Source organism: Sparus aurata, chromosome 7 (assembly GCF_900880675.1).
Source record: "Sparus aurata chromosome 7, fSpaAur1.1, whole genome shotgun sequence".
NCBI classification, from domain to species: domain Eukaryota; kingdom Metazoa; phylum Chordata; class Actinopteri; order Spariformes; family Sparidae; genus Sparus; species Sparus aurata.
Window position 1 is genome coordinate 11,419,645 of NC_044193.1, and position 16,810 is coordinate 11,436,454.

Consider the following 16,810-nt stretch of genomic DNA (forward strand, 5'->3'; position numbering starts at 1 on the left):
AGAGAGAAATGTTCCCAATGTGTGTGTTTGCATGCGTTGCTGTTTTGTGTGTGTGTGTGTGTGCCTTCATTGTTTTTTCAGAGGCCACGCCACACATAAACAGTTTTGAGGGATTGTGACACAATACAATAAAGGCTGGCCAGCATTCATCTGTGACAGCGTTGGCTGCGTTTCATATGAAATTCTAGGCCCTGTGCTATTTAAAGATCGGATAGCTCTAAATTGATGCTGCACCATCTGATATTCAGTCATGGTTCACTGCAAAATATCTGTTTACAGTTTGAAAACATGCAGCTTCGTTCCGTTTTTTTCCCAGACAGTTGAACTGACTGACTTTAAATCGATATCTTTGGAATGATTAGTTCCACCAAGGAAGTCTTGTTTTCACCCGTGTCCATGTGTTTGTTGGTTTGTCAGGCAGGATGACCCAAAAACAACAGAACGAATTTCCACAAAACTTGGGTGGAGGATGAGTCTTAGCCCAGAACAGACCATGTTAACTTTTGGCGTGGATCCAGATAAAAGGAATGCATCCTCACTTTCTTAAACATTGCGAAATTGGGCGTTTTCCATATTTTTGTTGTGTGGACCTTGATGAAAAGTATTTTGGTAGCTGGTATCTATCACCCCTTTCACACTGGCCAAAAAACCCACGTATAACATCCGACTTTTGCGTGCAGTGCTCATGTGTACAGTCGGGATGTACTCCTGGTTGATTCAGCAGCAGTCGTGGGTATTTGTTGCCTCAGGCTCAGCTCGGCTGTGATGTGAACACAACGCCCAGGTAAACACGTTATTTCCTCGAAGTTAAAGGCTGTTGGCTTGTTTATATCTTTCCATTCGTCTCTGTCGCTGCGCGGCCCTTGAACATCGCTCATTCGACGCTGAGTTTCAAAGGGAGACTGAAGTTGAAGATATTAAAAAAAGTTACCATTGTTTGTGGCTGTATTGTTGGTATGCAACACCCATCAGAGATCAGAGAGAAGCAAGATGTCTTACTCCTAAGAACCTTCTGTTATCAGCTCTTGTAATTCGAAATATTATCAAGACTTTTGCCTTCTAATATACAGGCTTTCCTGTGCGTCTGTGATGACGAACGGGTCAATGGCCAATTATCAGTACCTGTTTTTAGAAAAACCTGAGTAGATGCATTAATTTCGGTGTAAAAATGATGTACGAGTGAGTTCAGGAGGAGACTATTTGGCCTCTGCACTTTACTGAATGTCTTCGTAGTTCACAATGTTTTTTCTTCTAAATGGATACAATTGTAATACACTCAAGTAGTGCTGGTTGAACAATTCATCGGTTTTATCAGTTTGTTGAATGACAAACTATTAATTGCAACCATTTTTTTATAGTCAATACAGTAAATGATCAGGATGAAAACACCAACCTTTCACTTTCTTACTTGGCTGTTTTATGTATTTATCCACTGAATATGTTTGAGATTTGGATTAATTTTTTGGGGGAACAAAAGAATTTTAAAAGGTTCCAGGAAAATTAACATTACCGTATTGTACAGTAGACTGAACAGAAGAATACACTGCACACTTGTTCAAGGACTTCGGTTTGTGAAGACGTTACCCGACCTGTGGCTCTCTTTACAGAATTCTGTCGTCAGTTTGATCTGAATCAGTGTGGAAGCACAAGATTACCTTCACTCTGTAGCTTCAACCTTAAACCTTTTGAATCACGTGTTCTCCAGCAGGCCGTCTCAGTAATTGGTCATGACATTTTCAACGCTATGGTGACAGCGAAAGACGCAGCGCACTTGTTTAATATTAATCACTAGTATTTTCTTTCATCAGATGGGGGTAAAAAAAAACAAAAAAAAAAACTCCCGTAGTCTGCACTCTGTACGCATGAAGGAGCAGCTTAATTATAACAAAATGCGTGTGTTTTTTTTTTTTTGTTTTTTTTTTGGAGCTCCATCGCTGTAGGGCTGGAGTTTGTGTAATGTGCAACATGCCTGAGGTAGATGCAGCTCTTCAGCGGTAATGAAAAGACACCCAGGTGTCCGTGGCGAGGGAAAAATCGTGTGTGACAGTGTGATTTTGAAAGTTGTTATAGAAGATTCAAGCGCAGCCGATGTGCCTCGAGCCCCAGTGTAAACATGCTGGAGAGTCCTTTTTTTTTTTTTCTCTCTCTCTCTCTCTGAACCAATGCTTTGCTCTCTCTCTATTACACACTGTCACTTCCACTGGTAAAGTAGATATAGTGAGAGATTAGTGATACGCCACAACTCTCGCGCATAGCTTATCCGTTCATCAGCTCCGTGCCTCTGTAATATCATGCACAGGGCCGCTGAGTGTTTCAGATCTATCCGCCAGTCTGATTGGAGGCATTTGCAATTCCACAGTTCTGTATCGCTGCTCGCAATCGTGTGGAGGGAGGGCTCGCGGGGATGAGGTGACGGAGGCAAGGAGTAGCACACCATTCCCCAGGAAATAAGACTGGAGAGCGTGATCGCCTGTTCTCAGCTGCCTCTCCAGCTCCGCTTCGCTCAAAAAAAAAAGAGAGGGATCTTGTCGGCACAGGTGTAATGAGATATTAACAAGATGCCACTGTTGCTGACTGTATGATCTCTTTGTGTGTGTGTGTGTGTGTGTGTGTGTGTGTGTCCTGCGGGTGAGGAGCAGAAAGTGCAGACGACAGAGGGATTAGACCGAGATTGTGAGAATAGAATGGGTCGTGCGATAATAAGCACAAATGAGACATGCAAAAGCAGAAAAACCTGATCAAGGAGCCCTGGAGTAGCTCATCACTGTGCCTTTGTACGTGCAATATTGCATATAGAGGGCATAATAAATACTAAATCACCTCCTTTTGAAGGCTGACTGAAGGCTCACATGCCGTATATTGGAAAATACCGGAGCCTGACATATATCTGCTGGCCAATATTATCAGCTGCTATTTGCTGCTGGCTAGAATGATCTCTCTCACTGAGACGGTGATGATAGACAACAAATACAATGACAAACTGTTGTTTTAGAAGTGGATATAAGACTCCTGGAAAAAATATCAACCTAGTCGGCAGAATACATGTTGACAATGCATGTCTCAGTAAACTACAAATATGTTGAAACTTTAAATGTCCTTACTTTCCAATGTAATGTTTCTTTAGGTCCAATTTTCATTTCAGTCTCGTGACAGTGCTGTGCTGATGGTCTGGTTAGGTTTAGGCACAAACGCAACTTGGTTAGGGTGAGGAAAGAAAGCTTAAAATGGCCAAAATCAATGCTGGGGATGTCACAATGTCTACTTATAAAACACCCAAACAACCAATAAAAATTAAAGATTTTTGTTGCCACCAACATGTCACAATGATTGCTGTACATTTGACTTCTGTCGACTTATTTGACAGCTGCAGTTGTTGGTTTCACCCCGCAGATGAGATGATTGTGCATGTTTTCTTTTCGGCTGGCGACCACTCACCAAAATCAGCTTTCAGTTGGGGGAATAAACGAAAAATGAGCTGTGGTTCGACTCCCTGACTTAGGCTTTGGGCTTAACTGTCCTTGGGCAAAATACTGAACCTCAAATTGCTTCTAATGGATGTTCCTTCTGTGCTTGAGTGGATGTGTGAATGGCTTTGAGTAGCTGAATTAGACTGAGAAGAATAACAAAAACAACAAAGGTTAGAGAAAAGTCCACAAAATGAATACTGATTTGTGTAGCAGAACTTGGTCTTTTTTTCTTTTCAACCCCTTTTAATCAACACTTCATCTTGACCTTTTGCAGGGGTCCTGACCTTATGTTCGGAATCACTGAAGTGTACATAGAATAATTAACAACCAGCTAAAATGTATATCAGACAATGGAGGGGATGTTTCTTCCTAATGAGTACGTTTGATACTTAGATTTTGCTTCTGTGTATAAGTAAGGTTTAAATGACTTTTACTGGTAATGGAGTATTTTCATTTTATATTGTTGGTACTTTTACTGTATAGAGTCCGCGTACTTCTTCATCAGATGAGTGTCAGTGGTGCTGCTACAGCTTCACATCGTCGTCACTGCTTATCGCGAAGTCGTAACTTCTGCGACGGCAAGCGGAGAGCCTCAACGCAGGTCCGAGGGGTCAAGGACGACTCTGTCTCGGCTTCACCGTCCCGGGCAGAGAGACAGCTCTTTATTTGTTTGGCCTGCGATGAGAACCTCGTCTGTCTTCTGCCTCTGATGTCCTCAGGCTCGAGGCCAAGTCAGTGACAGAAGGAGCCTGTGCACAGCGCTGTGCCCTCTGCCAGCGAGCTACAGAGAGGCTGCGCTGTGTTGTTACATGGAGGAAAAACAAATCGGGAGGGATACTAAACCTCTCACCCCTCGTCTCTGGCAGAGGGGTAGAGAGGCCGGGTCGAGTTCAGTTTTTCCAGCTGTTGATGCTAATTGGAGTGGTTAGAAAAGTGTTTTCCGTTATAGTTTTAATCAGAGCAGCTTCCTGAAAACTGAGCATAACAAGGCTGAAATAACTGTGGCTGACACAGGCTCTGGTGTTTTTCTCTCAGCTGAAACGTGTTGTGGTAAAGCACCTTAGCAGTATGATTACTACTTCGTGCAGTGGCGTCTTTCTCCTCCCTGAAAATAGTTATTTGACATCGCATTATGTTTCATCAAAGTTGCTGAATTAAGCATACAACATGTGTTTTTCCCACTCACCCAAGGGACGTGTTGTCTAAACATCAGTAATGGCGTTGATGACATCAGGCTGATGCGGAGGTGATGCACTGCCATCTTGTGGTCTGCAGCTCTCAGTGCTGTGATGAAGGATCTCTTCTCTCCCACCTGTCTGGGCTGGCGTCTCAAAAGAGGAGACGGGACCCCTGCAGAGGAGCTCAGCTGAGGGCTGAATAATGCTTTCTACTATTAGACACAGACTGTCCCACCAGCGCTGTTGTTCCTACGTAAAGAGGAAATACAAAAACACTGCACAAAGAACATACTGTTTTCTCTTGTTAAAGCTTGATAAGATCCAAGGAAGCGAATCCCCATGAGAAGAGGACAAACAGAACGCAATTTGACGGGACTAAAGTGCGGAGAAGAAGTTTAAGTGTACAGAATGTGCTTTTTCGTGTGATCTCCGGCACTTTTATATCTCTGCTATCTGTCTCTATATCAGCCGAGGCGACTCAGCAGAGACTGACAGCCAATTCCGCCAGAAACAAGCGATGTCAGGAAAGTCTGTGATTTTCAATTCCAGCGCAGAAACTCTTGAGATTTGTTTGTCTCCTTTTTTTTACAGGATTATATACCGCATAGATCACTTTCATTATTGATTAGCCTGCAGATTCCTTATTTTACTGATTTGTTGTTTAGTCTATAAAATGCATGAAAAGACACCAGAGTAAACGAGTGCCAATCTTCATAGAATATGCCAAATATGCCCTTCTTATTCTTTACTTTACTAACATTTGTGGACCATTAGTGCAACACTGCGAAAACTGCATGTATTGTATTTGGAAATAGGAATGCTAATGTCACTCCACTGGGTGTTTGATTAGATAATGTACCGTCTTGGTTTGATTGGTGTGATTAGACTGATCACATTGTTCCCATGATGAGAAAAGGGCCTTGCAATTTCAAGGAAACGTTCCGAACGCGTTCCATCTTTTGTGACTGACCCTGCTGTAGAGAAAACATTTCAAAGATCCTCACATTCCATCCTAATCTGTGTCAGATGCACAAACACTTTTCGTGGCTAACAGTGTGTCAAGATATGGTCTTCTGTCACTCATGCAGCTGGCAAATCCTTTTGTCCTTTTGTGAAAAAGTGGCACTCACTGGTTTTTGTCAGACGTATGATGCGCGTCAAGGGAGCGCCGGTTATCAATGGTTGCCATGTCCACGAAACAAACCGTACAGTGAGAGCTGTTCTTTGTAGAGCTTCTTCTGCCTGAAATATTCTCCTCGCTGACAGACAAAGTTATGTTTCCTCCTCAAAGTCGCAGAAAACGGAAGCGGATCGTGTCGCGTAGATGATAGTTTGGTATTGCTGTTTTGGTTTTCTTTTCTGTTGTCTTTCTTTTTCATTTCAAGAGTCATTACATTCATTTTCTGATCATTTTATTTGTCTTGTTCTGCCTTCGTTGTTTTACCAATACCGTGTGTTGTTTAAATTCTCTGTTTCTATCGTTGTTGTCTTTTATGCGGACTGCGGGAAGACTAGTGATGTCTTTGTGAAAGCTAATGTGGATCCAGTTACAGTAAAACATATACCATCAGACTGGTTTCCATACGTTTAGTGACTGTACGCTTAGATCTCCAGTTGGCTTGTTCTCTTGGAGGACAGACACGAGGCAATTAGGATGGAACTCATCAGTATGCCTTTCCTGTGACAGCGAAAGCTTCTGCAGTGTGCTCGTCATGTGCGCATGTAACAAGTGTGTCTGTGCTTTGTGCGCTGCCATGCTGGAGAAAGCCTTGAGCAAACAGTACTGCGCTCAACACGACTGCTATAGTCCAGCAGCTCAACATCGTGCACCGAGGCCAGCTGGATTAAAAGGGGCCATATGGTGACAGCGGAGAGCAGAGGGGTTGGCACAAGAAGGCAAACATATGCAGCGTATTTACATCTTAAAGGCCACGTAGCATAATGTCTTGATGTGTGCAGGGCCACGCCGGAGCAGAAAATTCAATTTCAACACTAACTTTAGCCTCTGACATGGTCTCCTGTGTGTGTGTGTGTGTGTGTGTGTGTGTGTGTGTGTGTGTGTATGTGTGTGTGCGTGTGTGTGTGTGTGTGTGTGTATGTGTGAGAGTGTGTGTGTGTGTGTGTGTGTGTGAGAGTGTGTGTGTGTGTGTGTGTGTTTGTGTTTTTGTTCTGAATGTGTGTGTGCATGTGCAGGGGGGCATTAAAGCCTGCGCTTTTGTGCTGTAAAGGGTGACACTGAAACCATGAATTTAAGGTTATTTGTCAATTTGAAAGAGCATCCTGCTCGCCGCTCAGGCCCTCCGTCTGTGCGTGTGTGCCCCGACTACTAACACTCAGCTCGGGGTGTGTAGATACACTCGGTGTGGATGAGAATGGAGCTCACCGTTTCCCCTGCCGGAGCCCCTCCCCCACCCCCCACAACCTTTCACCACGTGTGCTCACACACACGCATGCACACACACACACACACACACACACACACACACACACACACACACAACTGAGTTTTACTGGAACACCTCGCTAATGAAGTGTCTCTGTGCTCTATACAGTGGTCCTGCTGAGGAATGAGGAGGGAACAGTTCTAAAGACCTGCTTGTTAAAGGCTGACACCCGACGTACACCCAGCAGTGGATAATGTTGATAGAAAATGTCAGTGATTTAAAGGGTAACTCCACCATTTTTACTCATTAAACTGTGTTTACAGGTCTTGGGATGACAGCTGCGTAGGTGAAAGCAGTGGTGTGGAATCTTTCGTGGTTCCAGATGAAGCTGCATCTATAATTTTTGTATGTTAATCATTGGCTATGTTGCATTGTGGGTAATGTAGGCGCTAGGTTTTTTTTTTTTAAGCAATCCACTGGTCTACTTTTGCAGTCCTTAAACACTGTTGGAGACTTTAGAGACAAATAGTCGCCTTTTTTTATTCTACGTGTCTTCTCCTTGTTACCCACAGCACAGCATAAATACTGAGTGAAATCATTGGAGGCAATGTATCAGATTACATGCAGCTTTCACTAGAGCCACAACATGCCTTCAAATTAATTTTCTATCCTATGCAGTAGTACTCATCAAGACCCGTAAAGACGCTTTAATGTGTAAAGTTGCTGGAGTTACCCTTTAACCATAGATCATTGTGTGAAAGGGCTAAAAACCTCAACCTAAAAGAAGGTACTGTGATTATTAAAATGAGGGTCTTTCCTTCCACCATGATCTGGCTCAGTAGGTGTATTGGCGGCCTCCACATTGAGAGGCATATTGTGTGTAAAGCAGATATGATGGCCTGAGGGCGGCATGAAGGCAAAACTCGTTGAGTGCCCAAAATGGAAAGGGAAAGGGAGCATTTGCAGACATTAAACTTGATGGCAATCTGCGCGATTGAACAATCCTGCTGTGGGTATGTGGACATGAGGAGTTGGTCAGAAATGTTTACAGGGTTTCCACTCTGCGCTCAGCAGGTGAACACAAACACACAGACAAGTGTGTGCACACACAGACGGCTCAGTGAAGACGGGCTTATGTCACTGCTGGAGGGATCAACACTCGAGCTTGATAATTAGAACCTACACGGTCGGTGTAATTGCAGCGAGATGATGCACATCTACAATTAGCCACTACACAAGTTAATTAACAAAAAGACAAAGGTCTGACAGAGCTAGTTACCTCGGCGTTAACACTCGATACATCGACAGCCCTTTGTGTGCCATCGAGTCTGTCCGGGATGAAAGGCATCCTCCCCTAGAGACTGTGAGCCATCAGTACAGGGTTTCTATTTCTCCACTGTGTGTGTGTGTGTGTGTGTGTGTGTGTGTGTGTGTGTGTGTGTGTGTGTGTGTGTGTGTGTGTGCGTGTGCGTGTGTGTGTGTGGCTTTATAAAGTCCTGATGAGAGCTCGTCTCCATAGACACCCCACTGCCCTGCCTACCATCATGCTTTGGATGCTGTTACCTGGCGAAGGTGTCGACAACAGTACCATCTAATCTGGACATGTGTTTTCAACTAGAGTTGGTGCTCATTTCGACCCATTTTGTGGTCAAAACTTCCATTCACCAGCGGAATCAAGATGGACTCTTCAGTAATGTTGCCTTAGTTCCGCTTAATATTTCACACTCCCTTCATGGTTTTAGCATCGCTTGTTCATGATGCAATCTCTGTGCAAGCCACACAGTTTCTTCTTCACCAACTTCGTGTTTCTGACACTATAAAGTCTAGAAACACAACTCCTGGTTTTCCTGCATATCATTTTTTTTTATTCCTTCCTTTAATTATCTCATCTGTCTTTTTGTTCTGCAAACATCATCAACCCGGGGGCTTCACAATACCTTTACCTGTTTGCACCATTCCTCACTAGAGTCATTAGAAAGCCTCATCTGTTTTTAAAGATACTCCGGAGAAGGGAAAAAAAAAAGTGCATTGATTCCAGAAGGGAAAGAGATGGAGAGGGAGGGGAAGGGGTGCGAGTATGTGAGAAGAAGAGTAATGGGAAAATAGAGAGAAGGAGAGGAGGGAGGGAGTGAAAAACAAAATGGGAGGGAGGGGAGAGAAGGCATGATAATGAGCCCTACCTCTGACACATCCTCCTGTTTCTATGGAGACCAAGGAGCCAATCCTGTGGCCCTGCTGAGGACTGTACTACTCAGAGCAGATCAGAGGGTGGAGAGAGGCGTACGCAGATGCTTCTCTGTGTTTATGAGAGGCAGTAAACCTCCCAGTGGCTCTCCTGCAGGTTGTGTCCTTTTTAGCTTTTTCATTCAGGAGTGGCAGCCTCCCAGACGCTGGCACCTGTGAAGAATTATCAGTCATCCACCTTTCAAGCTTCTCATCAGACATCAAGCTTAACAGACAGTTCCTTCAGCTTCTTGACTCTATGAACCACCACCTCCCCCCCACCTCATCCCCTCCTCCTCCTCCGTCGCCATCACCAGCCCCCCCACCAGCCGCCTGCCTCTTGGATGCTCCTTGTTACATCACACACACTGCTATCAGGCAGCCTTGTGTTTGTGACTGGGAGGGAGAGGAGAAAGGAGAGTGAATGTGAGTGAGCCCGTGTGCGCACGCCATCCCACCGTCGAGTCCCATTGACCAGCATACAGGATGGACAAGCCAAGCGTGTGGCGCGCCGTGGTGAGCAGCACGGACCCCAGGCGAACGCGGGACCCCGGGAGCAGACCGGGCTCCGCCATGGGTTACAGGCTCTACGACATGTGAGTAGAATGTTCAGCATGAATGCCCTCAGATAGGTAGACAAGGCTGGGCGGCGCTGGTGTAGCTCCCATTCATGGAGACAGCAGTCAAGTGGGTGGTGGTGTAAAACACCGTGTCTACCTCTGTAGTGTCTCTGCTGAGTCACTTATGGCATCCGGACCCCCTCTCATGTTCCCTTCCTGTGCTCTTAGTAAACAACGACTCTCTCCATGGGAGGGGCGGCGAGGCGGAACATGTTTGTGTGAATTGGATGCTTTAAAAAAAAAATTGTCACATAGATGGATCAGTAACATGTGGTGAAACATGTGTTGTGCTGCATCTGTGAGCCTGCCATTATGACTAAAATCACAACAGAGTCATGTGAGTGACGGTTTAGGGAGCCTCAGGCGGCTGGGAGAAATGACTCATTTTCTGGAGGATGCTGTGACAGCTCGTACAGGGCACAAGAGTTCCTCACAGCTCCTGCCATATATTTGTGGGTGTGAGTGTGTCCTCGTGTGTGATCTGTACAATGTGTACGTGTGTGTGGCATTGCTGGAGAGTGTGTGTGTGTGTGTGTGTGTGTGTGTGTGTGTGTTTAAAATGCGGCTGGGCTGAGCCGTTATTTTTGGGATGGTGATAAATCCTTCTGTGCGTGGAAATCTTGCACCTCTACTTCTGTAAATCGTGTGTCAGTCCTGCCCAGATAGAGAGGTGGACAATATTCATGCTGGGGTTTGTGTATTTGTTATAGTGCTGTACGTGAATTTTCCCGCACACAGCCTAGTACTCAACTCCTTCAGTATTTAGCTGAATAAGCATTCTGCTGCCATGTTTCTCCGCAGAGGCACATTTAAGTTTGCTTCCCTCGCTGTAGTGCGCGTTGTCTGCATCACTTTGCAGCCCCTCGTTCCTTTACAGCCCCGTGTGCGTGAACACTTGAATTTTTCACACATGTACTTACCAGCTGGTGCATACCGCTGAGCTGAATTACCCTGTCATGTCATGATCTAGTACCATACATGGGGATCAGTCATCTTAATGAATATGAGACCTTCATGGGTCTCCACCGAGTCCTTCACAGGCAATCTGCCCCCGCCTTTCACTGGCTTAAATCTCTGTCTTGTTTCCATGTGTGCAGCACACATTAAGCCATGAATGCATTCCTCGGATTCTCAAGTTCCTTTTGCATACCAATAATTATAATTTTATTACATGCTTCATTCTGTTTTTGTTTCATAACGGGCAGTGGAACATCTCCTTCTGGCTACTGTTATGAGACACTGTAGCCGTTGATCTCTCTCCTTCAAGCTTTAGCCCAAAAGAAACCACAGAAAGTCACATGACCGGGCGGAGGGGCAGAGCTCAGGAAGGTTAAACTGTGGTGCAATTTGATGATGTTGTTAAACATTTGCAGTTTTTAGGGACAGCGGAGATGTGCGAAACATTGACACTAATGTGTTGGTTGGTCTGGTCAAACAGGCCGAGGCCCACACAGTGTCCGGCCAATACCCCTTTAATGAGGAGCTGGAGCGGGACGAGCCTGTCCTGTTGTAAATGTCATTTCATCATCGCTGGCAGGCCCCGGTCCCTCTGGAATTCTAATGCTGTGCCTACGACACTGGGAGGCCAAGACGAGGATATCCTGAGCTTAGCCAAAGGCTTTCACGGCCTTTAAGGATACTACACTCCACTGCTGTGGCCTGGAGGGATGCAGAGGTTGCCTTAGATTACTTCAAAGTACATCGAGAGGCGTATTTGGTTCAGTTTAGCATGGTGGAACAAACAAGCATGCCCCGAAAATGCTTTCTCTTCGTACTCGGTGTTTTTGAGACCGAAAAAGCGAAGCATGTACAATAAATAATCAAAGCGGGTCTGTTGTGCTTCTGTGTGTGGAGACATTTTGAAGGGAATCTTGGTAACTCGTCATACGTATGTTTCACACTGCACATGTTGTATTTTGTGAAATAGGACAAAGAATCAAACCGTAATGATATTGCTAAGTCCGCATTATCAGATCAGAACAGGTCAGATCATGTCACATAATTAATGTTGCTCTTAATTTTGATGTTAATCTTTTTTAACCCAAACCATGTTCTCCTTAAATTAACCTAGTTAATATTCTTGAAATACTTAATTCTTAAAGTATTTCCATTTCCTAAAACCTATTTAGTTCCTTAAACCTACACAAACGGCGACAGACAAATACAAATCAACTGAAATTTATAAGTGAACAGGATAATAAAATGTTTTGTTTTTGTCTCCTGTGTGACAGTCCTGTACACGTCCCACTCAGCCATAAGAAGAATCTTTATTTTGTCAGTTATTTTTACATGCAACATGCAAACACACCTGAAATTTGTCCTCTGCATTTAACCCATCACTAGCCGCACATTAACGGTTTGCTCCAGATGTGGTTTTTGACGCTGTTTTGTAAGTTGAAGCGATCAGCCAGGAACAGCACAAACAAGAGTCACAAAGAAAACAATGCGATTGGTCAGACTTGATTCACCACACGGCGAGATCAGATACACCTGTTAACAGCTGTTTATGGTTCTGTCTGGGGCACTGTGACATGGATCTGAGGATACTTTCCACCGGGATTGCTGTCTCACTTTGTTCTTTAGTAGTTGTAAATCTGACCGGTGCATGAAAAGGCAATAATGGCTTTCCAAAGAATGTGCTCATTTTGGTAATTCCAGATAATGAAGGATATGCATTGGAATTTTATTGTCCGTGACATTGCGCATCCGGGAGTTTCAGTTTTCTGGGTTTCATTATGGCTTTTCTCTACGCCACAGACTGAGTATATTACATTTGCACCGTCAAGGTGGCCAATAAACATCAATGGGCTTTAACCTCCATTGAGATAATGCCATTCATTCTCAGAGGGCACTCGTGCTGTAAAGCCACTACAGCAGGAATGCCCATTTCCCATGATTGGCTGAGAGGTTTCTGAATGCGATGCCCCTGTTCAAGTGACGCCAGCGCTGATGAAAAATAGAGTGCGTCACCAGAGCTGTAAGGCACTGAACAGCATATTCCTTCACTTTGAGCCAGAGCCTTTGACAGAACAGTGTGTTTGGTCTGCAGACAAAGGGAACCGCCAGCAGAGCTCTGAATATGCCTCCACCGGGGACATCAGCTGCAGGATGCATACAGCTACTGCATGAGACAAGAACTACATACAATACACTGGCATAACCAGCACATGGGCTGGCACAGAGCATGCTGTCAGTTCATATGGCATCAGTGAACGGTGCCAGAGCTGGGAGTGAATCACTTGTTAAAGCAGGGCTACGTGCTGTATGTATGTACGTACAGGCCTGCCTCCATAATAACCCTTTGATTTTCCCCTTGACTGATAGCTATAGTAACATTCAACTGCCATAAGTGATTACAGTCATTCTGTAAAGTGGACAAGATCGTAGCCATTAATGCACCAACATTATTACCCCGGCGATTACACCGAGGACTGTAGAAGCCCATGTATTGATCAGCTGCTTGATCTCTTCTTAATGGTTTCGACATTCACACCTTACGATATCACTCCTGCTCAGTCAAGAACAATCTGACAGAACAGACCAGAATAGAACCGAGAATATATCATCTGAGTGTCAAGAATCACCTCATTGTGGTGTTTCGACGGTGCAGGTGTAAAGAGAGCTCAAACACTAGATCGGCCCGTCAAGACAAGCAGCCTACTGTACCGTACTGTACCACACTGTACCCGACGCCACAGCAGCCTTCTGGCTTCTGCCAGAATAGCACAAACTTGGCTCCAGCTGAGCTCGGTCAGCTCAGAGGGCTGTCATTTGCACACTAAAACTGGACATCTGCAGGCTGGCACCGAGTTTTCGGTGGCTGACTTTGCATCTGGAGCCGTGTCAGCCATGTGTAAGGATTATCAAACCAGTGGGAGCCGCCGGGCTCTCAGGGGCACATCTCAGTGAGTTAAAGTTTCCTCCGGGGAGCAGCCAGTCCTGATGCATCCGCGGTTTGAAACAGCCCATAATAAGCCCCTGCCTTTGCCAATAGCAACGTCAGAAGCAACAGCACAGAGGAGAGAAAAGGGTGAACCTCCAGAACATTTTGTTCCTCGGGCAAAAATAAAAACAGATAGGAGGATATGTTTATCAGCAACAATGTTATATAATAACAACCATACCAAGATATCACTGAGCATGTTATCTCGCATATTGGTTCTTTTTCCATGGTGCTCTGTTTACCGTTTCATAATTGGAAAATGCTGTAAGCCACTCCTACAGAATGCATACCAGCTGACTCATGCTTATACAATATTCTCTTTATATACGTGTTTGTCACTTTCATGACTCTGGGATTTCTGTGCGTGCGTTGCTTACTTCATACAAATCCTATCAGGGATTTGTTATGGTGACTCACAGTGAAGCCGTCACATTGGCTCAGTTATAAGCCCTTTACGCATCATTCGACATATCATATATAGAATTATAAACAGTGATGCAACCACCTTTTTCTGTTCTATAGGAGACTTGAGTGTTGAACGACTGTCACATTAAGCTGGCTGTGTTGGACATGCCTGCTCTGCTGGTGTATCGACAGGGACAACGGCGCTCTGCGTCAGTTCTGCTGCCCGGCCTCAGGTTACAAAAGGCCTTAAAGATAGCTGGCAGAGTCTGAAGGCTGTGGGATCCACCTCCAACCAGCCACAGAGGATTTTTCCTCCCTTTTTTTTTTTGTTCTCTTTTTCTTCACTTCTCTGTGTGTCTGTGCCTGAGCTTTCTGCTTTAATCCAAAGCCAAAGCTGGAGGAGTGAGTCTGCTGTTATTATGGATCTCTCCCCTCCTCATCCTCTGTGTGTCTTTCTCTTTCTCTCTCTTCCCAGTTTTGTCTTCGCACCCTCCTTCTCCTTCTGTCCCTTTTTTTTTTCCCTCTCCACCTATCTTCCCCTCACGGCTGCTTTCAGGCTGCGGGCTAAACAGCTGTACTGTACGATCCGTGTGGTGCAAGTGCTCGTGCAAACTGTTCTGTAACTTTCATGTAAGATTACTTCCCCTGAGCAGCCCTGTAAAATGATATGAGACGATATTATCTGCCCTGTAGGATGAACTAGCATGCTTCTGTGCCTCCCTTTTTTGTCAGTAATGGTATCTCCCTGCTGACTGCAGGAATGATGTTTTTATCCAAAATAGACGAGGAAGCAAAAACTGTGTGACACATCAGTGACGCCCATATGCTGTTTTACACAGTAAACCACTGTCCTAAAACATCCTGAAGCTGCATTTTCCATGCAGCCATCATTAGCTGTGTTAAATGGATGTTGTTTTTGTGTAGTGATGTTCAAGTCGGCCACTAGAGATCTGAGGTATGCCGGTTATTGAATGCCTCTCTGATGCAGCACTGATTGAGAAATAAATTCATTTCCATGATGTATTGTGTGGATGTGCTCCGGGTGAATCAGCATGCCTGTCAGACTCCTCATTTCCCCGATCCCATCAGCTCGCTGACACTCAAGCTTTGAAATCGTGCCAGTTACTCCAGTCGGCCACCAGGGGGTGAACTTTTCTAACACATGTAAGTGTGAGGGACCAGTCTGAGCTCAGGCTCTCCTGTACACTTTATATCCCATTTGTGGTGATTTGATTTTTTATCGTGCATTTTTAGCACAACACGCCTTTTTAATTTATGCCACATGGTGTCACGGTTTGGAAGGGAGGCCTGTAGGACAGACAGATGATCAGGGTTAGGGTGAAGGCTGTTGCCCAGCGTGGCTCTTTTGTGGGCAGGACAGCCAGCCCGCAAAAAAAAAAGTCGATTTTAACGTCCACCCACAGCTGTCGTCCTCTCACACATTTATATCTTTCACCTCCTTGCCCCAGGTTCTTATCCATGCATTGTTTCTCCAAACTGCTGAGGATCCCATGTCCTCTACTCTTCCTTCAGCTCCCTGTTTCACTACTTCTCACACACACTCGACTGGAGGGATTTTCTGCGGCAGGCTCTTTTCTTTTGAAGTGCTTATTGACTGCGCATCTCCTGCTCGGCGTGGATCATGGTGAAATCTTTAGGACAGCTTACCAGTATTTGACTGGGTCAGTCGCAGGGAGAGGTTGGGTCCCTGCACTGAAAGACTCAATATCGGCCTGCGTTAGTGTCCTACAGTATGATGCACCTGCAGCAGTCACGTGAAGACAATCAGAGTTTGTCACGAGGCTTTTCACATCAGATCATATTACTCAGATTGATGGCTGAGCAGATATAATTGTCTGTCTTTTATGGTCTTTTGATCTCTTAGACAGAGGAGATTTTTATTGATCCACCTGCAGTGCAATGGGCATTACAGTCATGAAGGAAGGAAGGAACTGTCTGTCATACTTTCATATCCTAACCAAATATCTGTCATATTTTCATATCCTCACCAAATGTCTGTCATATTTTAATATCCTCTGCATACTTCTTACACAAATATTGATTTACAGACACATGCTTTTGCTCGAATTATGCAACCAATGTCATAATTGACCTTGAGTACGACCTCTGCAGAAATGCCTCGACGTTAAAGGTTTAGGACATCACGGAGGTGGAAAAAGCATCAAAAATGAAAGCACGAGTTGAGACAAAAATGAATTTGTAGTCCTTATCAACTCCTCCCCGTGAAGAAGGAAAGTTTCTGTAGTCCACAAAATCATTTCTGGAGCTTCACAGCAAAACACACACTTTAAACAACTGAAGTAGATGGGGGAAAAAAGTGATTTTAAAAGACATCATTAACACCTTCTTGAAGCTTCACTGTAGCTGCTAATCTGAAAGGGTTTGCATGCTCGATTGCGCATCAAGGCTAACATTGCCTTTTCGAATCAATTTGGGTTCTCAGGGAGATTTTCTTTAGTTATCTAGTTGTTGTTTAAGCATTTAAAACAAGCCACCTTTTACATCAGTTATTCAGAATGCTGCAAAGCTGTTCTGCTCCCAAAAAGTTCTGTCGACTGTCGAAGCTTCC

At 44.7% G+C, this 16,810-nt stretch overlaps 1 protein-coding gene across 4 annotated transcripts in view; it reads left to right on the plus strand.

Annotated features, from left to right (window-relative positions):
* LOC115584676 (IQ motif and SEC7 domain-containing protein 1-like) overlaps window positions 1-16,810 on the plus strand; it is a 105,681-nt gene that overhangs the window by 38,843 nt on the left and 50,028 nt on the right. Inside the window, exon 1 of one of the 4 annotated variants that reach the window (XM_030422256.1) lies at window positions 9,338-9,848. The exons of the other annotated variants lie outside the window; for them this stretch is intronic. Coding sequence (XP_030278116.1) covers window positions 9,739-9,848 — 110 coding nt within the window. The 5' untranslated portion in view covers window positions 9,338-9,738. Of the gene's footprint in view, window positions 1-9,337; window positions 9,849-16,810 lie in introns of those variants that run through there. 4 annotated transcript variants of the gene reach the window in all.